This window comes from Centruroides sculpturatus, unplaced genomic scaffold (assembly GCF_000671375.1).
Source record: "Centruroides sculpturatus isolate CEXI.00-Female unplaced genomic scaffold, Cexi_2.0 scaffold343, whole genome shotgun sequence".
NCBI classification, from domain to species: domain Eukaryota; kingdom Metazoa; phylum Arthropoda; class Arachnida; order Scorpiones; family Buthidae; genus Centruroides; species Centruroides sculpturatus.
Genome location: NW_019384530.1, coordinates 277,725 through 305,411, shown reverse-complemented (window position 1 = coordinate 305,411; position 27,687 = coordinate 277,725). Strand labels below are relative to the sequence as shown.

The 27,687-nt window shown below is 25.7% G+C and overlaps 2 protein-coding genes and 1 long non-coding RNA gene across 3 annotated transcripts in view; 1 reads left to right on the top strand and 2 right to left on the bottom strand.

The window, feature by feature from the left end:
* The window catches only part of LOC111623016, a 21,030-nt gene extending 11,814 nt beyond the window's left edge, over window positions 1-9,216 (bottom strand). Inside the window, exon 1 of the mRNA XM_023365496.1 lies at window positions 9,046-9,216. Within this exon, the coding sequence (XP_023221264.1) occupies window positions 9,046-9,118 (73 nt within the window). The 5' untranslated portion in view covers window positions 9,119-9,216. The remainder of the gene's footprint in view (window positions 1-9,045) is intronic.
* On the bottom strand, window positions 18-1,920 carry LOC111623018. The gene is made up of 3 exons (XR_002756376.1): window positions 1,730-1,920; window positions 1,535-1,632; window positions 18-218 (listed from the first exon to the last, which is right to left on the bottom strand). It is a non-coding gene; the product is annotated as an uncharacterized LOC111623018 (long non-coding RNA).
* A 1,020-nt stretch (window positions 9,217-10,236) lies between the features above and the next one.
* Window positions 10,237-27,687, top strand: part of LOC111623000 (PDZ domain-containing protein 8-like) — a 63,605-nt gene continuing 46,154 nt past the window's right edge. The window contains exon 1 of the mRNA XM_023365479.1: window positions 10,237-10,383. The gene's annotated coding sequence lies outside the window, so the exon portion shown is untranslated. The remainder of the gene's footprint in view (window positions 10,384-27,687) is intronic.

Here is a 27,687-nt window from a genome sequence, read left to right as displayed (position 1 = left end):
ACGCCGTACCACTTGGCCACTGGGCCTCCGACCAAGGTGGCTTGTATAAATGTCTTTTATTTTCATTTCATCTCTTTCTGTCGTATAGATTTTAAAGTTTTTCGTTCATTTTAGTCGTTTATCCAATTTAAAACGACCTCAATAAATGTCTTTCAATCAAATACTTTAACTACTTCAATTATTTTATCAATCGAATGATTTTATTCAAGTTTTACTTTCTGAAACGGAAAAACATGCCAGCATAATTTATAATAGCGAATTTAATAATTATTATATAAAAAAAAATATGGAAGATATTAATAATTCTTACAGTGTTAGAAACCATTAGCATATTGTAATCGATTATCGCATTAAACGCCATAGTATAGAACATAGATGACGTATAATCCTATAAACGTCACTCAAAACGCAGTACTAGCGATTATTACGTTTTTTTCATTCAAACATTAGTAATTTTATGACTTAATATTAAGTTCAAAATCGGGATTATTTTATGCTGCGTGTAGTTACTATAGCCCACTCTGTCATGGATCAAAGGTAACGAGAAAGTATTAAAAATAAATTTAAAAAAAACAACCTTCGGATATAAAATAAATAATTACTTCCTTTTGAGATTGTAAAAGAAATTTGAAGTGGGCTTAAAGTGCTATCGAGTTCTCAAAAAAAAAGTAGGCCATGGTTGCTACATTTATGAAAAAAATAAAATAAAAAAAATGTGAATCTTCCCGGAAATAATCCAAATTTCATATTCAAAGGAAATTGAGATAACAATTTTAAAATATTTTAAAGGTAAGTTCAAGCTTATTTCTGGATACAAATTAATTAATTAGCATTTTTTCGTTTTATTTCCTTTATTTATTTATTTATTATTATTATTTTTTTTTTTTGCATAAGAAATTGAATCTGTTTAAATATAATCCGAGTAATTACATAAACTATAAATAATCCCGAATTTCTTGTAGAAAAAGAATTTCATTAAAAACTTAATTCGAGAAAACGAGAAAAATAATGAAGAAAATAATAATAATAATAATAAAAAAAACTTTTAGGTTCAGTTGTTACGTTTGACGATCTTTGACACGGTAAACAGCCTATTTAGGAAAAATATTTTGCCATTTTAGGCCACACGAACTCATCATCAAAGTTCACGAAGGAATCGGGCGCGCTTAATGATTAACCCTTTAAATTTTAAAAGTAGACAAACTAATAACAGTCTACAGAAACCTCATTCGTGATTACTTTTATAATAGCGAGGATTTATAATTTTATATATATACCTTTATCATTTAAAATCTTTCACACAATTTTATCACTTTGATGTGAATTATAGTTTTTTTGTTTTTTTTTGTTTTTTTTTTTTGGTCTTTCAACCATGAGTTAGACAAACAAGTTATGATAAGACCTATATCGAATTAGTCGGTTAGTTCTGCCTTGTGTTAAAGAAAAAAAATTATCATCATCGATTAAAAATCACATGAAGGTAACTTTTCTGATGACGATTTATATATAGAAATACAGTAATTTATTTTCTTACTCTATAAATATTTGGCCGCTCGTGATACTTTCTTCCATTGCATTATCTAGTTACCGTATACATTGCACACTCGATGTTTTAAACAAATAACCTTCAAACTGTTGTTTATGATTTAAAAAAAAAAATAAAGCTTTGCATTATAAGATTATTGATTAGTTACTACATAAAATTGAAATATTAACGGTCAAAAAATACTTCTCTGTGGAACGGATCCAATTATTCACCTGCTAAATCCCCCGTTCCTAGTGAGATCGCATTTATTTAGTAGTAAAATATGATAAATATTCTCGTAATTCGCCTTTGTTTAAATTATTTACAACGAACAATTCTTTATGTTTCCACATATTCACTTTTTTATATCCTCGTATAATATTTTATTGCGATAATTAATCATTTTTCCATTATTGTAAAAATCTTAATCATTGTTAAAACAAATTAAAACTTTCGAATATCTTGTTTTATGAGGCTATGTCATAATATTTGAATTAATAATATTACTAATAGAAAAAAAATTATTTTATTATTATTTCTAGGCTTATATTTTCTAATATTTAATACAATAACACGGAAAAAATAGCCATTATTCGAAACAATAAATAAAAGGCAAGGAGCATATGTCTTGGACATCGAGTAATTAGTCACTGAAATGTCGATTCGTCATCTTATTTTATTTGTCATGTAAATAATACATGTTCGTGGTATATTTGTTTTGTTGAGGCCTTTAATATCATGAATATTTATAAATTTCTTGTGAAAGCATTACTCAATTAAACCTATGCATATTTAGAAAGCATTCAACGAAGCACAATTCTCTTTAGAAATTTCATCATTCTTTATCGAATACTTAAGCTTAATAAACCAGTTACTGTTAGTTTATTTTATATTAAAAGCTCTGTTTTTATTTATTGAATCATTTAGTCATTTGAATTTAAAGTTCCGAATTTAAATTACAACGTAATGATATGCTAGTAATCCAATAATTAAAGATTCTTATAATTATTCAAATATTTTTAACTTTTTTCCTTTAGTTTCTTCTTGATCCGTCACTGATTAGCACTTTATAATCTTTAAATCTAAATTTTATAGGATGAAAATAGTGTATGACTAATCAATATAATATGTGGACTAATAATACAAGGTAATAATAAAGTGTATAGATAACCACTTTCCTAGTTCAATGAAAATATCATTTCTATAAGTAAACATAATTACTGTTTTGAAAGACAATTGATTTAAGATAGATTTGGATTCTAGACAACAAATATAGAATAGGTTTTTGAACCTTGATTAAAACTTTATTTTTAATGTTTATTTTATTTTAAAATATTAGTACGAATCTTAACTTAATATAAATTGCAAATAAAAAAAGCCAGAAGCTTTATTTATCTATAGACTCGTAATTAGAGTAGATAAATATAGAAGAAAATATATTTGTCTAATTTACTTACAAAATATTGAATTGCATTATTAAAATATTTTTAGAATAAATAATTTGTCAAAAAGAAAAAAAAAACTTAACTAAATACCATTCTTAATGATGAAATATGTTAATTCGGCACTTATTTAGCGTAAAATAATAGTTTTTGTGAATTGTGGCCATTACGGATATTGATTTACTTAGTTTCATCCAAATTAGTTTTCTGTTTGCTTCTTTTTTTGATGTACATTTTTCATGTCACCAACGAAAATAATAATAATAAAAAAAAACTACTATCGTGTCACTAAAATTTAATTATCCCGGTTTTCAACTAAATTAAACTAGTTTATAAGTAATTTTCTTCTGTTTGCCCAAGGCTTGTAATTTTAGTTGATTTATAAGACGTAACTGGTGCGAGAATGTCATTTGCCATTCTGGGTACTCTATTCATTAATACTTGATGATCCACGGTTATAGATTTTTAACACGCGGTTATTTACAGTTAATAAACCAAAGGTTGATATTATAAATATTTTATTTGTCCATTAATTACGTGTTTAATATGCAATTTTTGTTTTAATTTTCTTGCTATGAAAGCTGGTGTCCAATCGTATAGAAAATGATTCGTTTAATTATTTTTGTAAAAAATATTAGCAAGTTTTATTTGTCAATAATATTACAGCTTTGAATTGTAACTTGATGGGTTTTGCGTGATTTCAGTAGGATCAAATGATATATTCATTTAATACATCAAAGGAAATCTTTGATGTATTAAATGTGATGTATGATTTAAATACATAATTAAATGGGATTTACTTCAGTATTGACAGAAGAATGAGTTAAGATTATTTCATTGATGAAACATTTAATTCTTCAATATTAACATCTTGATATGTCATCAACTGTTATAAAAGTAATAGCATTGACAATGAAAACCTGTTTAAATAATTAATAAAATAACTAATAATTTTTTTTATAATTTTTTGACATTTAATGTCTTGTTTATCTAGGTCAGTAATTTCAAAATTGTCATTTGTGGACCATCAGTAGTCCGAGAAATTGCAATGAATAGTCTTCAACTGGTCACGGTTTCGTTTAATTAAGAATTTAAATTCTTTTTTTACAGCGACGTGAGAAATCTTAAAATAAACTAAACGGAAATTTTTATAAATGACTTTGTGTTAACAGGCGATATTTGGTCTGCGTAGACCATTGCATTGGCCTAAATCGACTATCATCCAGATATAGGAAGTTACCGGTTTGAAGGTCAGAAAAAGGGCTCGAGTCGCTATCAGGAAAATTTTAATCATACGAGAAATATTATTATAAACAGCTAAGGTCACGGTCAGATTTGAAAACATCGAGAATAATAATTTTGAAAAGTTAGGTCATCAATCATTGTTAAAGATTATAATCAGAAGAATGAATTACATTGAAAGAAAATCTTTGATGTATTCATATGCAAAAAATTAAGTCACCTATTACTCATATACGAAGACACGATATGAATATAATGATAAACCCTTAAACATTTATTGATTTAGTAAATAGGCTATAAAATAATGTAAATGATGATAATTAAGCATCCGAATAAATTGTTTAAAATTTTATATAGTTCTCGGCTATACAAACCATTAAACACGCTTCTCTCTCACGAAAACTTATAATTTGTTCAGTTTGATTTTCTCTTCTGAAGAAAATATAATAATTATACTTAGTCCATATTTAACTTCGTGGAGTTAAATATGGACTAAAGTACGAAAGAACCATCTATTATCTGAATTTGTGTATTAATACGAACACTATAATAAATATTAACTGTTGTATATCTAGGCGTTATGCTTCACAAATAAACATTGATTGATGATGTATGCACGTTTAATGTTTTCACTAATTTATTCTAACGCCTATTACTAAACGTAAATTTTATTAGTAAAAATAAAATAATATTTTTTTCTATAAATAATCTGCATCAATCATGAAAAATGCTGCATTCTAGTTTATTTATATAACCCATATCCTTGTATATTAGAAGTTATATAAATATATGAGATATATAAATAAGCTTTTAAACGTTTTAAAAAATATAAAAACAGCGAGCTTATGATTCATATTACAGTGTTTTATCAATATATTTTGGCAAATTTAATTAATTAAATATAAATTGAGGAAAGTCATCTTTGAACACTTTTAATTTTGTTTAAGAATAAGTCATAAAAAATGATCCCATGCAATAAAAAAGTATAGAAGGAAAATTATTACTCTAGAACAAAGAACGAACTCAGACATAAACTAAACGAACAATAATAAAACATTGATAAGATAGTATTTATATGATTATCCCAATTATTCTATTGTTTTCGAGTATACTTGATATGTACTAATTACATAAAAAGTAACTTAGTTAAAATGAAGTACGACTTTTTTTTTAAAAAAAAGGAATGAAAATAAATACATTAAATGTTTAAATCTGTTTTGATTTTATATTATTTTCGTTCGAATATTTACAGTTTACATTATTTTTTAATGTCATTTTTTTACTTTTGTAACTTTGTAGCAGAATATCATTTTTGTAGTTTTTATAGTTAATTTTCAAATCAATTTTTACTAGAAGAAATAAGATTTAAATCTTATTTATTTAAAAAATACCTTCTTTCTAAAAAAAATAAAAAAAAGCTTATATCTTATAATAAATTAGATGCAAGAACTATTGTTCATTATGGATTTGAAAGCCACAGAACTCTCTTTCTTTCTCTCTATTCGTATCCATATTTTCATTCAAAGCAAATGTAAAAAAGATATTTTAAAATAGCTAAACTTAATTCTTCACAAATTTCATTTTTATACAAAATACAAATAATAAAAACTTTATTTAAACTTTATAATTATGAAAGAGCTTCTGTTATAATTTAAAGATTTACTTGGCTTGAAGAATGTAATCGACAATGGATTTCTATTTTAATTTTCGCTTAATCTTGCAATAATATTTTATTTTCAGTGTATTCATAAAAATAGAAATGTAGAAAATCAAATAATATCTCTCACATCCATCCTTGTCCCATTTTATTTACAACGAGAAACTCGTCCTCGACATGTACCTTGAGATTCCTTCAAAATATATCTTAAAATGAAAAATAGTTTAGGATTATTCAGAGATAATCTTCCGACAAAGAGCAGCGTGACTAGACTCAAAAATCCAGTAATTTTCCCCTTAAAAATTAAAATAAAAATTTGTCCTATATCTTGGTCATATCTTCAAAATAGAAAGTTATAGCGATTCGTTAGATATTAACAAATGTAGTGCAGAATATTAGGGGAAAATTTATATTAATTTAGCCTATATTGATATACATGTAAGCACTCGACCTAGGCCTACTTATTATAAACATGACTTCGGGCAAAAGAATCAAACCACTATGCTCCATAAACTTGTAGGTCCTCATTTAAAGTGAATATTATCAAATTATTTTCAAGGAAATGGATTTAAGAATCAAAATTTTATCTTGTTTATTAATCATTCTGTTACATCTTGATGATATCTAAACAACGTTCATTATTATTTTGATGCATTGCTGTTTCGTGGCTAGTCGTACATGAAATCTGCACAACGAGAGAATATCCGAAAGAAAGTTTAGGATATTTGACATTCCTGAAAGTTACCCCATTTGAATACATAATTATGCGTTTCCTAGTAAACGGAAAAATCAAAAACAGTCCTATTTTCTTCTATTCTCACGATTATACACAAACAAAAAATCTACTTTTCTACATTCCAAACAGGTGGCTTCCGACCTCAACCCGTGACCTAGTTAAAACATCGTCTGAGCCGTGTTAAAAATATACAGTAAGTACTGTACTTATAAGATAGTTGCCAGCTTTACATTAAACAGGTGGTTATAATAGTATATATGTTCTTTTACATAATTTCGATGTAGTTAGTAACAGAACGGAGTTATAGAGCATTCAATATTTATGATGAGAATCTAAAAATATTTTAAAATATTTTTATATTTAAAAATAAAACGTCCTTAACCTATCAAATCATCTGAAAATCAAGGTCTATGAACTTGCACATATTATCAGAATTAAGAATATCGACCACCTAAGGTTGACCTCAATGGAGGTGAATTTAGTCAAATTTTAGTAATGCAAACGAAATTCTTAAGCTTTGTTAATGATGTTGCATCTTTTAATTTTTTTTTAAATAATAATAATGGATTTCTTTATTTTTTTAAGTTTATTTATTACAATATAAAGACTCATACTAAAAGTTAATTGCTTAAGTACGGCTTAACAATGAAAAATTATTTAATACTTTTATATTTGTTTCATTCTAAAAAATGATCTATTGAAATAGTTGTGTTTTCGAATAATAGTTTTATGAAAAATTGCATTTTTTTAAATAGCTAAAATAAAATAAAGCTATAAACACAATTTAGAGAATCTTGGAAATAACTTTAGCCTAATTATAATGCATTCTCTTAGATTTTATTAATCATACATGCAGATGAAACTTACAAAAACTCGAATATACAGCTTATACTAAAGTAGAATCTACAATAAATATTTATTATTAAGTTATCAAATATGTAGTCATGCATATACAACATTTATTCTAACTCTAGTATTCTATGCATGCTGATATCTAATAGTGTAGTACTGATTTCTTGTTCATTTAATTAATCTTATCTTGAGTTAATTAATGGGGTAATTATTTTTACAGAATAAATTCTATAAAAGTTTATTATATTTTTCGATGTAGATTAATCATTTTATGCAAAAATAATATACCTATAAATTGGCAAAGCATAGAGAAAGTAGCCTACATAAAATAGAAACTATCTCCGAATTAAGGCGTAAGTAAATTTAAATTAAATCTCAGTTACTGTAAATTATCTTACAAATACAGTAATCTCTCATTTACGGGAATTCACTTTAATACAGTTGAAAATTTTTTAAAATTTAAATAATTAACTTCATCGAAATAAGTGATAGTTACATCAAAAATTACGTATATGCACACTTATATAGATACGTATATTTAAAACTTTTCTACCCCAGTAAAATATTTTATTTGAGAATATGGAACATATCCTTATTTTAAACAGCTTTGTATGGTTCCATTTATGCGCTGTTTTCGTGAAACCAATTACTCTCGTAAATGAAGAGATTACTGTAGTAAAACTATGGAGTTAACACAAAAATATACACTAACAATTACTACAATATTACCATTTACTGATGCGTGAAATTTTTTTACATTTTGATTTATTCATTCCCTTTTCTTTCTTTCTTTTTTTTTATATACATTGTGTCGATATTTAATTTTTATAAATTTAAACGAAGGATGAAATCGAATGTCGGTCATTCCGTAACATTTCCAGTTAGATTGATACTGTACAAGATATTTTTTACTGTTCAGGAAGTGAAATGATGCATGATATAAGATGTCATTTTCCGGTAGGTAACATCTTCACTATTGTTTTATTATTAGTAAAGACTTAACTATAGATTAGATGTGGGATGAGATGACGACCTTATTAACTATATCGCTGAAAAATTTTTATTCTTTACAGAAATAAAAACATGAATAGTTTATTAATTATTTACGAATATTGCAATTAATTGATATATTGATTGAGCAAAATAAGTTTTTAATATTCTGTTCTTAATAAATTTTATCTCATTATTAACTTAGATTTTAACGTAGGCAGAACTGAATGTGTTTAGTATACATTTTCGAAGTATTTGTTAAGTAGTATAGAATTTAATACATATAATCTACGTTATTGAAATTCTTAATTAAAAGTGAATGATAGCATGTATTATTTAGATATATTTGTTTATATAAAGTCAAGTAATATTGGTTTTACCTAAAATATATGTATAATTAATACATGCGGTCTAAAACGCAAAGTTTTATTGAATTTCAAATTCTATTTATAACGGGAAGATGTGCAAAAGATTTGTAAAAAAGGGTGCATTTTCTGTAAAACTGCATGCCAAGAGAATTTATTGAACGATTAAGTCGGTCCTAATTATAAACTCCATACACGCAGCGTACTAGAAACGTAGAATAGAACAATGTACTTACCGAGGTGAAAAAGGCCAAGTAGCAAGAAGGCATTAAAACTCAACCGACACCAATCCACAAAGTATATCCACATCGTTTAAATTATCCTAGCAGCACAATAAAATTCTTCTCTGTATATTGTTCGGCTACGTAGTCTAGTGAGCAATACTTGTTACGACAAGTTAGACAAGCTACTTTATGCCGACCCGTGAAAAACCGGGTCTCTTTTATAGGACATCTCCTGCGGCGTCATTCGCCTGGACCTTTATACACCCCTGCCCCCATATTTCCTACAGCTTCGGGCCTTATAAAAATCCACCCTCTGATGCCATAATTGTAGAAAAGTCTATGCCTCATCACCGAAAAAACCCCGAACGAATTTTTATTTTCGCGAGGCGTTTTTTTAAAAAGGTTACGCTTTAAATTTTCTATACTGTACGTTTTAAACAGGTTTTGTTGGATTACATCTTAAATTAAGCGATTGATTTAGAATTTAAAAAAAAAAAAAACATAAATAAAAACAGTTCCAGACTGTTTTGACAGTTATAATATTCCTCACGCCCTTACTGATGAATGGATTTCAGAATAAAAGTTAGATGAAGCTGTTGTTATTCGTGTCGATTATAGATCTATGTCTTTGGCCTGTAAACTGTCCTCTCTGTCTCTGGCCTACTTCGTCGTGTAATGATCAATACTAAATCTACAATAAAAATCAAACAGAAAAATAAAAATAAAAAATGCGCATCATACCAAAAAAAAGAGATTTTTTTTACATTTTTTAAAACTTGTAAGCATTATATTTAAAAGATAAATAGTCGTTTTTGCAAAGATTAACTTCGAAATTATAAACCTTCAACTGATAAGTTTATAACAGGATTTTCCAGAGTTGTTAAACTGAAATTAGATATACTATATATATAACATTTAACGTAATCCATACTGATAAAAAAAAAAAAAAAAAAACACAAAACCGTTTATTCTTTTTTCTAGATGCTATCCTTATATTAAATTTTTTAAATTAAATAACTAAAATCCTTATTAGAATTCGATAACTGTAAAATAAGTTTCAATTTAATTTTTAAAAATTCTATTGAAAGAATGTTCAAAGATTTATTTCTTTAATTAAAAAACAACTTTATGAACTTAATTTATCTTATGAATTTTGAAAAAAATTTACATTAAATTCTCTTTTTTTCTGTGTTTTTTTTTTCTTTTCTTGTCAAAGATATTAAAACCCAAAATATCTAATCAGTATTGGAGGTGAGAAGAGTTATTTTCTCGGATGAGTACTTGCGCATTAGCCTCACTTTCATTTGGACTTCTCTCCTTTTGCTGAAAGTCTCTTTCAGGAAAGATGAGGTAGGTTTAGCTTTTCACGATTTCTTTTGCTAAAATATCTTATAGGAAAAAAATATATATATTATTAATTATATACCACAGCCTAATATATGATTAAACTTATAAATTGTATAAATAAATAATATATATATATATATTTTAAAAAGAAACGAGTATTTTATTGCGATAAAGTATAAATTACATTAATCTTTTCCTTAATTTTCAAAATAAATCTCACAGTAACAGATGCAATTAAATTGCTGACCTCTAAATCGTTCAGAAATCTATTAATAGATCCTGTTCTTGAATGATTACATATTTTATATTTCCTGATAAAACTTATAGGCTATTTCATAATAATATTTATATATTTTTATAATTAATAAAATAATAATAACAATAATAGATTCGTTTCAAAATNAAAAGTAGTGTCCGTTCTAGCAATATAAATTTGTTTACAAGTTAAAAAATAATACTAAATATTACTTATTGTCACATCACAATGCCGGGCTGCAATTTTTTTATTTTAAAAATCACATGATTTCCGATTCAGACCGGAAGTTCTTATATAGTTAATCGGGGTTCCGACCCTTATTCTTTCCATATCTGGTCTCGATTTTCGTCTATCTAACTTCGTTCTCGAGATTAAGAAAGGACGGTCAGACATACAGATGGACGAAGTGGAAATATATAGGTCTATAATTTGAAAATTGCATCCAATTATCCTTTTAGAGCGATAGAAGCTCATCAAAAACTTATAACAATATTAGTTTTTTAAATGTCTTTATTGATTTAAAATTTTAATTGATCTTATTTAAATTAACCTGAACAAGATTACATTTTTAATATATAATTTTAATTAAATTTAAGCAACATTTAACTTACTATATTTTTTCTTTAATTTTAATATAATTTATTTTCTTTAACATAAACAGCATTAAAAAGGATGTAATTTTTTCCGGGAAAAATCCATTTCCTAAACTTCCCAAACTTCCTAAAGTTATTTCTACATAATTTTAAATGAAATTACAGATTAAACTACTCGCTAGATTTTTATGAAATTAATATTATTAATTATAAAATAAATCTACATTTATAAAAATCCCGATTTCTGAGGTACTTTAATCTATTAATATTTGATAATATTCTCTTTTAACACTCAACACTTAAATACTGTATTTCAAAATTAATGTTAAGTAATAATCTACTAATCATGAAATTTTATAAATTTTACATCTAAAAATATTTATATATTAGTTTATAATTTATATTAGGACGTATTATTGTAATTAATATCTTTTATCTAGTACCAAAATAACGATAATTTTAATTTAATGAAAAATAATCGAATTAAAATATTTTTTATTTTTTTGCTTAATATAATTTATCATTTTCGTATAATTTAATATGTAAAAATTTCGCTTCCTTATTTCATTTTCTCTTAATGAAATATTCAATAAAATGTACTAGAAATTTGTTTAACGCCAAACTATTTTTAACTTGGTAAAGCACCCTACTTAAATTTTCTGTATATTATAAGTATAAAATTAATTATTTTGATTTTTAAACTTTATTTTATCGATCGTAAATGGAATCACGTTTCTGTAAAGATTTGCTGAAACGTGACACTTTTAAATAATTTTCAGTGAAAGATTTTGATTTTTACTTTCCCTGCTGTTATATATAACATAGGGAAAGTATCAAGAAATGACCCCTCCACAAGATTTTTGGATTCGGGGACCTTGAAACTTAGGGAAAGACAACAAAAATTTTGTTTTTTTTTCTTGTATGAATGTTAGTGTGTGTTTGTGAGTGCTACATTTTTGTTCATCCACTTTGAAACTTAATTAATAACTCCTGTGTATTTTGTCGAATATTCCTGAAATTTTGCAGGGAGGTTCATTAGTAAGGGGCATTGATGCCATTAAATTTTGGTAATTAAAAGTCAAGAGGATGGGGAGATAGAGGGGTCACGTGTCATCTCTCGAGTAAGGTCGAACTTAATGAGGATTTTACTCATTAGCATTTATATTTTTTTATTTTTTTTTAAATAAAATTAATCTCTATCTCCAAAATTAAACCTTTTCTCTGTTTATGATGATCGATATTATAAACCTTTTAAAATAAAATCTTATAACAGATGGCGCCACACGCAAGTTTAACTGATTTTGCCGGGAAAGTTACACAACTTGCTTCTGGATTTGTTTTTGCTTGTGATGCGGAGCCTTCATGAAATTCTTGCTAATAAATGTCGTTTTTTAATGTTAGTTTAAAATTTAATATTAATTTTCAAATACTTAGAAGCAGTTTTAATATAGTGTTTGGTGTACTCTTTTTAGAGACTTTCTAGAAAAGTTGGAAACTCGAAATGGCCCATCAAGGCTTTTAAAAAATAACGTTTATTATTATCGATTGGTCCTTGTCATTTCTTCAATCATCGAAGAACCGAAATATATTCTGTTGATAACAACGTGAAAAATTTTGATCGATTAAAAATATCTGACTAACAATTTATCTAGACTTTATCTATTTTTAAAAGTCTAACAATAGCTACAAGTTTGAATTATTATTTATTATCGATAAAGCNCTGCAATACAAAAATATTGTGATTTATGAATTAACGATTAAACAAAATGAAAATTTCTAAATGATTTATCGTTTTTTCAATGCCATTTTTATTAAAGATATAAAATAAAATTCTATTTCTTGATAATTTCTTAGTTTTATTTTAACAATGGAAAAATCCTAACTATAAATTGTTTCTAAACATTTCTAATTTAAATGAACAATTTATTGTTTCTAGCCGAAAATATTTAAAATATTTTATTAAAATGAAATTAAGATTTAATTTACAATTAGAACTGAAAGTAGAAAAAAAGAAATATTTAAAGACAAAAATGATAAGATTTTTTTTTTTTTAATGTGAGTAGAAACTTTTATGTCTGGAATGTCTGGAAATATTAACTAGAAACTACATTAGATAACGCAAGAATTCTTCTAAAATCGTTATAAAAATCATTATCGTGTAGATCCCATGTGATCAGAGTCCGAGTTTTATATTATGTGCACTAAATACAGTTTTGAAAATAATTGTTATTTTTTCAATGAACTGACATTTATTATATATAATTGCAATTATCTAAATTAAAAATGAAAAAGAAAATTTCCTATGGTTACTCTCGTGAATTCCTTTATATTCCAATGTTTACACGTAGAATTTTGTTTTTTCCTTTAAAGAAAGACAATACTGTATTTAACATCAGTATACGTTCTCACTTTTATTATGTTATGGTCACTGCCAGATAACAAACAATATTTTAAAAATTTAAATTTTAATAAACAATAATAGTTAATTGTATTCTGATATAATCGCATTTTATTTATATGGAATTTTAAAAAAAGTAAAATATTTATTGTGTATTATTCACGAGTATACAAAGGAATTTCGGCAATTTCTTTGTATGTTTGTGAAGAGCTATGCGATGGAAAAATCGTGCCAAGGACTTATATATGACATAAGAATAGTAAGAGAGCTTCCGCGAAAAACAACTAAAAAAAATAAGCATATATTTGATAAATTAAATTTAAACTGCCTCAAACTGGTGTCTATTATGTAACTTCTATAGAAAAATNGGACGGTCAGACATACAGATGGACGAAGTGGAAATATATAGGTCTATAATTTGAAAATTGCATCCAATTATCCTTTTAGAGCGATAGAAGCTCATCAAAAACTTATAACAATATTAGTTTTTTAAATGTCTTTATTGATTTAAAATTTTAATTGATCTTATTTAAATTAACCTGAACAAGATTACATTTTTAATATATAATTTTAATTAAATTTAAGCAACATTTAACTTACTATATTTTTTCTTTAATTTTAATATAATTTATTTTCTTTAACATAAACAGCATTAAAAAGGATGTAATTTTTTCCGGGAAAAATCCATTTCCTAAACTTCCCAAACTTCCTAAAGTTATTTCTACATAATTTTAAATGAAATTACAGATTAAACTACTCGCTAGATTTTTATGAAATTAATATTATTAATTATAAAATAAATCTACATTTATAAAAATCCCGATTTCTGAGGTACTTTAATCTATTAATATTTGATAATATTCTCTTTTAACACTCAACACTTAAATACTGTATTTCAAAATTAATGTTAAGTAATAATCTACTAATCATGAAATTTTATAAATTTTACATCTAAAAATATTTATATATTAGTTTATAATTTATATTAGGACGTATTATTGTAATTAATATCTTTTATCTAGTACCAAAATAACGATAATTTTAATTTAATGAAAAATAATCGAATTAAAATATTTTTTATTTTTTTGCTTAATATAATTTATCATTTTCGTATAATTTAATATGTAAAAATTTCGCTTCCTTATTTCATTTTCTCTTAATGAAATATTCAATAAAATGTACTAGAAATTTGTTTAACGCCAAACTATTTTTAACTTGGTAAAGCACCCTACTTAAATTTTCTGTATATTATAAGTATAAAATTAATTATTTTGATTTTTAAACTTTATTTTATCGATCGTAAATGGAATCACGTTTCTGTAAAGATTTGCTGAAACGTGACACTTTTAAATAATTTTCAGTGAAAGATTTTGATTTTTACTTTCCCTGCTGTTATATATAACATAGGGAAAGTATCAAGAAATGACCCCTCCACAAGATTTTTGGATTCGGGGACCTTGAAACTTAGGGAAAGACAACAAAAATTTTGTTTTTTTTTCTTGTATGAATGTTAGTGTGTGTTTGTGAGTGCTACATTTTTGTTCATCCACTTTGAAACTTAATTAATAACTCCTGTGTATTTTGTCGAATATTCCTGAAATTTTGCAGGGAGGTTCATTAGTAAGGGGCATTGATGCCATTAAATTTTGGTAATTAAAAGTCAAGAGGATGGGGAGATAGAGGGGTCACGTGTCATCTCTCGAGTAAGGTCGAACTTAATGAGGATTTTACTCATTAGCATTTATATTTTTTTATTTTTTTTTAAATAAAATTAATCTCTATCTCCAAAATTAAACCTTTTCTCTGTTTATGATGATCGATATTATAAACCTTTTAAAATAAAATCTTATAACAGATGGCGCCACACGCAAGTTTAACTGATTTTGCCGGGAAAGTTACACAACTTGCTTCTGGATTTGTTTTTGCTTGTGATGCGGAGCCTTCATGAAATTCTTGCTAATAAATGTCATTTTTTAATGTTAGTTTAAAATTTAATATTAATTTTCAAATACTTAGAAGCAGTTTTAATATAGTGTTTGGTGTACTCTTTTTAGAGACTTTCTAGAAAAGTTGGAAACTCGAAATGGCCCATCAAGGCTTTTAAAAAATAACGTTTATTATTATCGATTGGTCCTTGTCATTTCTTCAATCATCGAAGAACCGAAATATATTCTGTTGATAACAACGTGAAAAATTTTGATCGATTAAAAATATCTGACTAACAATTTATCTAGACTTTATCTATTTTTAAAAGTCTAACAATAGCTACAAGTTTGAATTATTATTTATTATCGATAAAGCTAATATTGAATAAGACAATATTTATATATTTTTAAATAAATTAATTAAATTTAAAAAAATAATAATTCTTGTAAATTCTTTGTTAGAAATGGCAAATTAATTGTTTAATGAATATCATTATAAATTTATTTTTTATATTATTTAAAATAATAAAAATCTAAATAATAAATTATTTTTATTTTTATCTGTTTACAGTTGCTACATCGAAACTTCTTCATAATTTAACTTTAATACTTGACAATAAAATATTTTAAAGTAATATTTAGGAATTTTTTTTTGTTGAAATAAATTATTTTTAGCATTATTTTATTGTGTTTAACATATTTACAGAAAATTATTATCGTACACTTACTATAAATTTTCACTTTTGATTTGTTTAATTTATATTACAGTATGGATCTGACGTGTTAATTATTCAGCTATTCTGTAATTATTTTTATAATTACACTTCTGTATCGTACATAAATTAATTGCTTTAATCCTTTTACTATAATGTCCACAATTTCAGCAGAAAAACATAAAACGTATGTAAGAAACTGTTCAAATTTATCGCTTTATCCGTTCTTCGTTGGATAATCGCAATTTTCTGATCGTTTTATATGACTTTTCGTCTTTGAATTGCAAGGAAATTATCTCTTTAGAATAATTATTTTTCATTGATTAAAGTCGACATATTGTACAACCACACCCTTCGCTAGAAATGATGTTTAGATTGCGTGACACGAAATGGAATCTGGTCCCACCAGTTTGTATTATTTCTCTCTTTCTAAATATANTCACTGATAGTTGTTAGCCTTTATATTATCTTATTTTCTCATATATTGTTAGAAATATATTATTATAACCTATTTCAATAACATAGGGAACTTAGAAATCGCGTCACGTAAGCAGTTTTATTGAGAATCGTTTTTTCCTTGGTTTTTTTTCGAAACCGAATGATAAATTTTTGTCATTTTTCAGATAATATCCATATAAATGATATAGAGAAATAGCATATCAAGATAAAAAAAACTATATAATATTTTTATAAATTGATTTTAACATTATATAAGAGTTTATGGCTGATTTATGTCCTTTATTTACGTTAATGGTTTAAAAAGTTACGTCATATATTCCTTGTTAATATAACTGAAATAATTTAAAAGCATGGATTAAAAATTACAGTATGTTACTTCCATAATTTAAAAATGTAACAATATTCTTTTGTATCAGTTAAATTAATGCTCGTGTGTTTACTTTGTTACGAAATTTCCTTTATGCTAGAGAGATATATTTAAAATTTTATAGCATGTAAAAGAATATAACTTTTATAAATTTTCAATAATAATTNTTAAATTATTCACCGGTAGAAAAATATTTATTATTTATGACACGTAAAGTGCTTTATTAATGATTAATGTTTTTGTTATATTTAATTCATAGCGTTATGCAAATACAGCAAGCTATTGTTTGTTATAAAGAAGAAATGCTGAAGACATTTTAAAATATATACAGTGTAGACGTATTATGAGTAAAATATGTTATTTTTTATATTCTCGAATAATACCGTGCAATTTGGCAGAAAATCGAATAAAACATGAATTATAGAAAGTTTTTTTATTCGTTGGCAATTCTTAGTTCAATCATTTATCTTTTTTTTTTTATTACCAGTGTTATTATGAAAGCTTTCAAACAGAATTATCAAAACTGCAATACAAAAATATTGTGATTTATGAATTAACGATTAAACAAAATGAAAATTTCTAAATGATTTATCGTTTTTTCAATGCCATTTTTATTAAAGATATAAAATAAAATTCTATTTCTTGATAATTTCTTAGTTTTATTTTAACAATGGAAAAATCCTAACTATAAATTGTTTCTAAACATTTCTAATTTAAATGAACAATTTATTGTTTCTAGCCGAAAATATTTAAAATATTTTATTAAAATGAAATTAAGATTTAATTTACAATTAGAACTGAAAGTAGAAAAAAAGAAATATTTAAAGACAAAAATGATAAGATTTTTTTTTTTTTAATGTGAGTAGAAACTTTTATGTCTGGAATGTCTGGAAATATTAACTAGAAACTACATTAGATAACGCAAGAATTCTTCTAAAATCGTTATAAAAATCATTATCGTGTAGATCCCATGTGATCAGAGTCCGAGTTTTATATTATGTGCACTAAATACAGTTTTGAAAATAATTGTTATTTTTTCAATGAACTGACATTTATTATATATAATTGCAATTATCTAAATTAAAAATGAAAAAGAAAATTTCCTATGGTTACTCTCGTGAATTCCTTTATATTCCAATGTTTACACGTAGAATTTTGTTTTTTCCTTTAAAGAAAGACAATACTGTATTTAACATCAGTATACGTTCTCACTTTTATTATGTTATGGTCACTGCCAGATAACAAACAATATTTTAAAAATTTAAATTTTAATAAACAATAATAGTTAATTGTATTCTGATATAATCGCATTTTATTTATATAATTATTGCACATTTCTCTTGTTGAAATATCTATTAACTACAATACAGGCATTGACAGCTACTATTGTTTTATTGATAAACAATAGTCATTCTGCTACATTGTTCATGTTGATAAGCAAAGTTTATTTGTTATATCTTATCTTAATTAAATAATTTAATTACTTGTTATATCTAATTCGTATTCACACGATTAATTTCTATTCCAAATAACATTCGTATAATAGTGTATTAACGACTCTTCAAGTTAGAAAGACGTCTAAAAGTAAGAAATAATTGTTAAAATAAACTGCTTTTCCTATACCTGATATAAGCCAATATTTTGCTTCAAACATTCTATAACTTTTGCTAATATGAGTTGATATACAGCAGGGGCGTATACAGAGGTTGCTTATAGTGTTATAGCACCCATTGATATCGAAGCAGTTTTGTTATTTTAAATTAAAAATGAATGCATAGCACATGACTTCAATTAGGCAAGTTAAGGAACTAAAGCAATTCTAAGATAATTAAGTAACATTCTCCAGAAAATAATAGGGAGAACCTGCCTTGATTTTCCCTATTCTGCCTTGAGTAGCATACATATTCTCAAAATCCTGGATACGCCACTGATTTATAATATTTACTTATGGTTCATTTAAAACACACGTTAGTGACTAGAAAAATGATGTTGAACATAACACTGAAGTTTTAAATTAATTTATGATAGAAATGTGTAGAATGGCAGAGTAATTTAACTTATACTTTATATAGAAATTTCGTAATATATTATCATGTTTAAGGGTTACATAATGCTATATAGAGATAAGAAAATTGCTATAATAATTCTCATGTTTAAACAAACCGAGTAAACAACTTGATAAACTAATCCTATTACTACAATCTCAAATTATTCTTGTTTTAAAATCAAAAATAGTAAGAAAAACAATCAAAAACTGTACAGTTTATAATAAAAATATCAAAAATATCCGTCAGAGGAAGTAATCACTTAACCTAAACATTTGAACGTATTTATCCATCCTTTAAGATATGAAAAATTTTAATTTCATTGATTAGTTAGACTAACGTAAACCGCAACTTAGCAACTTAATGTAATGCTATAGAAGAATTAATAATATGAATTGAGTGGACAATGAGCACAAATTATCTAGAATTGTGTTTGTATATATACGCATATATAAAACATAAAATGTAGCAACAGTGGCAAATCCAGAAGTACCTATAGAGAGCTAACTCAAAAATTAAATATCTATTGCAGATAATCCGATAAACCATACTTGCCATCATAAATATTTTTAATAACAATGTTTTGAAGTTCGAACAAATAAATTTTAATTTTTTGTGTATTACTGGGAAGGGCTTAAGCCTTCTGTAGCCCTCCTCTTGTATCCACCACTGTATTGCAATATAGTAAACTACTATATTAATATATATATTTAAGCAAAATTTTTAAAGCTACAGTATACGCTATATTAAATTATTGTTCATTTATATCCAGTTATATTATTTTAGCCTTCGACAAATTATATATAGTACCGGTACGTTTATTTATTTTACATATAAAAATATTATATAACATTTATAGTTTATATTCTGTGTTAAAATAAATTTAAAATAACTAAATAATATTTTAGATTTTTTAAAAATAATAAAGATAATAACTTATAACGATTCAAGAAGTATCGATAATAAATTTGCTATTAACAATTCTTTATATATTCCCGATACAAAGCATAAGATATAGTTTACTCGATCTAATTTAGATGAATTAAGAAAAGCTCTAGAATGGAAAATGTTATTTATAATCTATAATTTAAAAATTGAGATTTCATTAATCTTATAATAAATTCTCTATGTAGATTTCATGTTACCATCATAAATGGTTTCATTAAACCAAGATTATGATATGCCCATGCATTAAAACAAGATTGTAATTTATGGGCCAGTATAATACTATTATATTCGAATAAAATTCAGAAATATATTACGAAAATAGGATTTTAAACATGAATAATTTTGAATGTATATCCTACACCGTTGAAATATTTACAATATAAGAGTACGTAGTCAGTTCAATATATTTTGATATTGCAGTCATTTCGATTTTTCCCCCTTCCTTCTTTCTTTGATTTAAACAGTTTAAAAATAGAAACCGACTATTAACAACAAATCATTTTTTTTTTCAATAAAGGAATTTTATATAATGCCATAAATTCCTCCGTTTAGTAGTTTTTTGAAAGGTAATTACCGTAGTCGATTTCCGTTTATATTTGTATAATACAGTATATGTAAAAAAATATTTTCAATAACATTCTTGATAAAACTTTCTAGAATTAAACACGAATCGAAATTCCAGCCGATATGGAAAAGTTTAATATTATTTTTAGAGTTATTTATAAATTCTATATTTAAGAATCCCGTATATTTTCTCGAATAAAATAAAAAAATAAGAAAAAAAAAGGATTCGTAGTATTTAAAGAGCATTTTTAACCACCAGGGAGCGCTCTGGTGACAAAATCAGTCAGTCGATGGTAAGAAAAAGAAATTAAGGTATTTATCCTTATTTACTTTAATTATTATTTAATGGCAAATCCAGATTAATACTTGTAGTATTTGTTTAAACTTTCTATTATGTATATAGAAGTATTTTCTATTATTCAGCTTATCGTAGATAACAAAGTAAACGTTTATATTGATAATTCGTGTAGTGATTTAATAACATATTGTTTACAAAATTATGGAAATTCTTCTATTACAATAAACATTGGAAACTCAATAAATTAATTTTATAATATTTTACTTTTCTCCCTTTTTTTTATATAAATTAATTTTATCATTATCTTATAAAGGAAACATAAATATTTAAAGTTGTATGTGTATATACATATTACATAAAACTTAACTGTTTGTATATATTATGTATATACACACATAAAAGTTAACAATTTAAATTGAATTTTTACACAAATTTATTTAGTTTATAAGAAAAACAGCTGCAAAAAATTTAATTTAAATTGTTAACTTTTCTGTAGTTGATGTATTCTGAGACTGTGTCTTCTTTTATTCTTTACTTCAAAGCTGGGTGCATAGGTAGACACTGGGCATTTTTAACATCACTCTTTATTCAGGAATATGAATATCTTACACCAGCACTACATCATTTTTATGTAACCATTCTCTTGCGTTTTTAATGATACATAAAAATGATGTAGTGCTGATCAAAGCTGATAAATCCAAAGGAGTAGTTCTTATTAAAAGAATATCTTACACACTGGTGTGTAAGATATTCCTGAATAAAGAGTGTGTCTAAGCAGTGGTGGATTTAGCACTTGAGAAGCCCCGGATTCAATTCAATTTTGAGGCCCCCTCTAAATATTTTCACTACCCCTACACCCTACAGTGTGCACATTCTTTTACTCTGGCACACATTATATCAGTGGTCCAAAAAAGTGAGACACAGGGAAATAACATTGAAAATTAACTTGCCTGGATGTATTTAAAAGGTTTCTGATGTTCAGATTGTATTAATTATGAAAATTGAAACTTATTGGTAGAAGAATTAATAAGTTTCAATAGGTAAAAGTGTTTAAAAAAAATTTAGTAATCCATGGATATAAAAAAAGAATTTATTTTTAAATTTTACTACTGATTACCACCTGCAAAACATGTCATAGCTGGCGTTATTCATTTGTCAATTTAATTTAGAGATAACTGCTAAATTATTATTATTTTTATTATAAAAAAATAATACTTAAATAAAATAATTTTTTTTTAATTTTGAGAGCTGAATTTTGAGACCCCCTTGATTTATGAGGCACCTTGTGCACTTGTGCACAAATCTGCCACTGTGTGTAAGATATTCCTGAATAAAGAATGATGTTAAAGATGTCCAGTGTCTACCTATATAGTTACCATAAACGATCAATCTCTCATGATTTTAGTAAAATTATTTGAATTTTTAGCAAAATTGTAATGTTATTAAAACTTATAATAATTTTTTTCTATGGAGTTTTATTTAAAATAACTCTTTTCTTGTATAAATTTGTACAAAAATATATTTCTTTGAAACTAATGATTTAATACTGATGTGTTTAATTAATATTAATGCATATTTAATCTTTTTACTAATAAAAACCAGCTTTATATATAAATTTGAAGAAGTTAATATAACCTCTATCGGTAATTTATTTGTAAATATTATGAATGAAGCATATTCTTTATACTGTTTATACATATGACTATTAAACATTTCACTACTGTGATGTAAGATACTGAAATAACAGATTCTATATGATTGTGATTTAAACTATAATGGAAAAATACAGCTGGTGTGTTTCTGTGTTTATTTGTCAGATTTATTATATTAGTTAAAACATATGTTTTATAAAATATTGTGTGTGTAACAAAAACAAAATATTAAACTTGATATGATTGAACATCTGCTTTATCAGTTTAATGTTTTTGTTTTTCAAGTCCTTTTTTGATATTCCTGTTAAATAGAAATAATATTCATATGAGTATAAATGATAATAATATATGTTGTTTCCAAATAATGAGAACATAATTATTATTATTTAATTTATATTATTATTATGTAAGGAATCATGATATTTTTGATGGTAATAAAATACGTAAATATTTCATTTGCTTATAAAATCATTTTTAATTACTGATAAAAATTTATTTTTGTCTCAACATATTTAATCATTTACTTAACAATCATACATATTCAAATAATTATTACATTATCACTTTTTAAGGAATATATGTCTTTCTATGAACTATATATATTACATACCTGTATATACTGTTTTTTGCTGTCTCTCATTTTATTGTAGCCAACCTTTTCTTCTTATTAATTTAAGAGACTATTGGAAAAATTAAAAATCGTACCATCAATTTCTGAATTCTACTTTATAGAAACATTATCACTTTCATTCATGATAGTCTTGTATCCAAATTTTCTCTTTTCACAATGAAATGTTTTTCATGTAGAGATTTCTCTGAAAAGCTAAAAAGATGGCACTTATTGAGGATGAGGATGGTATAATAGGCCTATATGCCACTTTATTTTCCAACTGTATAATTTGACTGTCTGCTAAATATTGACTTGTAGAGTTATCAAACAAAAAATTCAAGCTTTTATTATCTGCAAATCAATTTTGTCATTTAGTTGTAGATATAAATACAATGTTGAAGCTTATAGTAAAATTCAAGTTTTGTGGAAATTTTTAAGTTATTTCTTATAATTCTGGGAAAGAAATGAGCATAATCTCTTAAAACAAAAGAAATGATTTCATAATTAGTAAATAATTTATTGAAATTGGATTCTGTTCTGTTAATTTAGAATCAAACAATGATGAACTAGAATGCTTCAAAGCATTTCTAACGAAATAAAAACTGGATTACTATGTTTGATAAGTGCATAAAATGACATAATTAGCATGAAATGGTCTTGTATGACCATAAAACAAGATTTAAAAGTTTTTGAGATAACATTTTTCAATATTAATATCATATCTTTTGAGAAATACAGTTTATTTATATAAAAGGATTAGTTTATGTTTGTGAACACCTATGTTATTGAATGGTTTTTATGGAGTTAATGTTTGTATCAATCGAAACTAAGATGCTTGAATGATGCTTTCTGTCATGTCAATGCATCAGTTGGAATAAAGCATAGATAACATTTGTTACCTCATATTTTATCATAAATAGAGTAAAGACAGCTGCTCAAAGGGTTGATGGTTACAGCCATTGCCACCATTATGCTATTTTTTTTAATATTCTCCACACTCTCATAATGAAATCATTTTAACATGGTGTTAATTACTATTAATTTCTTAATTCTCTAGTCAATAAAGTATTCAATGCTGGTTATATAGTTGATTATTGATAACTTGAAGTGGAAGGGGGATAGAAGAATTTTTAAGTTGCAAAAATTACAATTACTGTAATGAAATTATAACTATCATGATAAAAACAAACAGTTAAGACATATTATATTTTTATTATTTCTTAGGTTGGTACAAATATAACAAGATATACTGTATATAAATTATACACTTGCTATTAGTGAAAGAAAGATTTCTTTCACCAAACTCATATTACAGAGTTTGATGTTGTACATAGAAGCCCAGGATTATTTTGACTAATTTCATTAATGAAAAATTAAGATTATACAAAATAAATTTTGAGTCCTTTTTGCCTATTATCATCCTTTTATTCCAGTCCAGGAACCAAAAACAGCCAGCAACGTGAAGCAACACTTTCAAAAATAACTAAAATAATCTCTTAACAAACCTTTAACCAGTGGGAACTCTGAATAATTGTCCATGCAAATGTTTTTGGATTCCTCCTGGGTCCTTTTTCAAGCTATGATTCGTCTGTAAAGATTCATTAGAACGAAGACCAGCAGTGTTTGAAACAAAATTTCAAATTGCAAAATTCGAAAAAGTACTGTATTTAGAATGATATATCAAATTGCGAAATTCGAAAACCAAGATGAATCACGTGCATTCTAGGATTTGTAATCAAAAGTCATTATGTAAAGTCTGGTTTCTTACAGCAGCGTGTTATGTATTTTTTTTAAAATAAGTAAAAATAAGAGATTATATCAGAGGGTTGGAGAGATGAATGTTTTAATACCCTAATTACTATAAGTATTTATTAATGTGAATCCTCTTTCAGGAATAGGGCCTGCCATGCTAGAGACAGGGTAATTTCATCTTTCGAATTGATGGGTATGGATGTGTTGTAGGCTTTGCATATTTCCATTTGTTCTAACCACTTGAGGTAGTTCACATACGATGTGGTAATAAGGAGTTTGGCGTTTGCGAAGTCCGTGGAGATCTCCGGGTCTAAAGCATATAAAGATAATGATGTGGAACCCCTGTTGTGTAGGATGTCCTGTTGGTGCTGTCCATCTGACACCAACTGCACGTTTAGTGGTGCTAATGTAGACTAATTTCCTGTCACATCTATGGTCTATGAAGGGGACAGTGTACATTTTCATTAGGTTTGTCTTTTTCATTGCGCAGAATCCAAAACATAGAAGGGCATCTTCTGAATGCTAAGCATAATCCTTGTTTCTAGCGATTTTTTGATACAAGGATGTCAAGAATGGGTTATAGGTGACTGGGATGATGTGTTGGTCTTGTTCTGCGTTATCCCTAGTATGTGGAGGAGGAGGTGGGAAACCGATTTTGAATTGATGTGTTAAGTTTTGTATGATATTGTTGAATCCATGTTGTCTGGCAATCTTATGTAGATACTTCAATTCTTGATCTAAAGCCTCCAGTGTAGAGCAGTGGGTATGGGCCCTTTTAACAAGGGCTCTAAATTTCACAAATAACTGATGAATACAATCAAAAAACTTACAAAATTAAAAATTATCTTGACATCGACCGTTTTCTGTAGGCTACGACATCTACACATTAAAAATTGTTAAAATTCTTCGCAATCAAAATCAAAATTTATTTTGTATAGTCTTAATTTTTCATTAATGAGTTTGATGATGTTGAACCATTATTTTCTGCTCAACAATGTCTTACAAGGGGAATTTATGACAGTCTTTGGGGGAATTTCAATAATAATATTTTTGTGATTAAGCTATTGGTGTGAACCTTTATTGAGCAAAGGGCAAAAACACTTCTCAAATGTTTTCAAGAAAATTGAAGTGGAAAAATTCTGAGTGACTTATGAATTAGTTTTGTGGAATCTTCTACTAAGGACCACATGAGTCTGCAGCATATGCTTGACTGATTTATTCGTTATTTCAATCAATGACTGATTTATTTGTCATTAAACACAGATAACATTGAAAAGACAATGTTCTCAGTGTTAATTTATTTCATGTAGAAACAAGAAAAATAATAAGTCATATGACATCTTGTGCATTATATAAAAGCTAGTTTTTAGTTTTTTTACATACACAGAGGTTTATAGAACATCAATAGCAAAACATGTTTTGTTAACATTCATAAAAATTTCAACTGTTATCTGTAAATTCTTAAAAGAACTATGCATAACACAACCTTTTTACAAAAAAAAAAGGCTAACAGTTGATGGTGAACAATTAAATGACTTTAGCACTCTTCTCAGGACAATATTCTGTATTTTTGTTCATTCAGAAATGAACAAATTCAAAGGTGCTTATAAAGTTTTTACTTGTCTATAAAAATATACATTGTATAAAGGTGTATGCTGAAGAGGAATGAATTTGGTATTGCCCATCCTAGTCTTTTATTATTCTGAAAGATCTTGTCATATTAAAAGAAACTTACCTATCAAGGTGGGAACCAGTGATCTTGCAAATATGAGTCTGAATATGATGTTGCTAAGCAATGTGTTCTTTGATAGAAAATTCTGCAAAACTAACTTAAAGTGGCGTGCAGTGACATTTGATGATAGGAAAGCTGTTCCAGCCCTGGATAGAATCATTGGAAGCATTATATGATATTTTGGTGTGTAGCATCTACAAGCTAAACTGTGTGAGGTTGTTCTGTAAAGGGCTTGCGTGAATGCCTGTAATCTGAGTGCTTTACACTATTCAAATATTTCATCGAAGCTATCTTGTATTCAACAATACAGCACTTTGGGAATACGCATATACTAATTTATATTTGAATATACAATAGCAATTTTATTATTGTTTTTTACATGTATAGAACTTTGTAATAATTATTATTATGTATTTTATTATGCATAATGGGGTTATAATAAAATATTAAATGTTAATTTTGTCAATATTTTTATTAATAAAATCAAAGATTTAATTTCAGGAACCATTTAAAATTTATTGTTCCTTGTACATGTAATTAACAATTTAATGTAAATTAATAGATACTTATGTAATTAATATATTTTAATATTTTTTAAATTTGTTATAAAAATACTCTAAGTTTTATTTAATTTATTAAAAAAGTATTTTAAAAAATATTATTCTAATTAGTTAATGAAAATAATTATTTCTTTTTAATGTAGTTTTAAAAATGTTTCTATTTTGAAACTTTTATTTATAATAATATATTAAATAGCAACATATAAAAAATGATACAAACATATAATTTTAATCAATTACCACTGAATTATGTGAATACAAAACAAATTGGTATTAAATTATAATAGAAATCAAGATGAAATAGTAGTTTTCTTTTCTAAACATAATGGGCAAAATAAGATCATAAGATCTGTAAGGCTGGTTTTAAATCATTCATACAGACTGAAAAACAGTCCTAATTCCAATTAACTTACTTCAGCAATGAATAAATTAAGA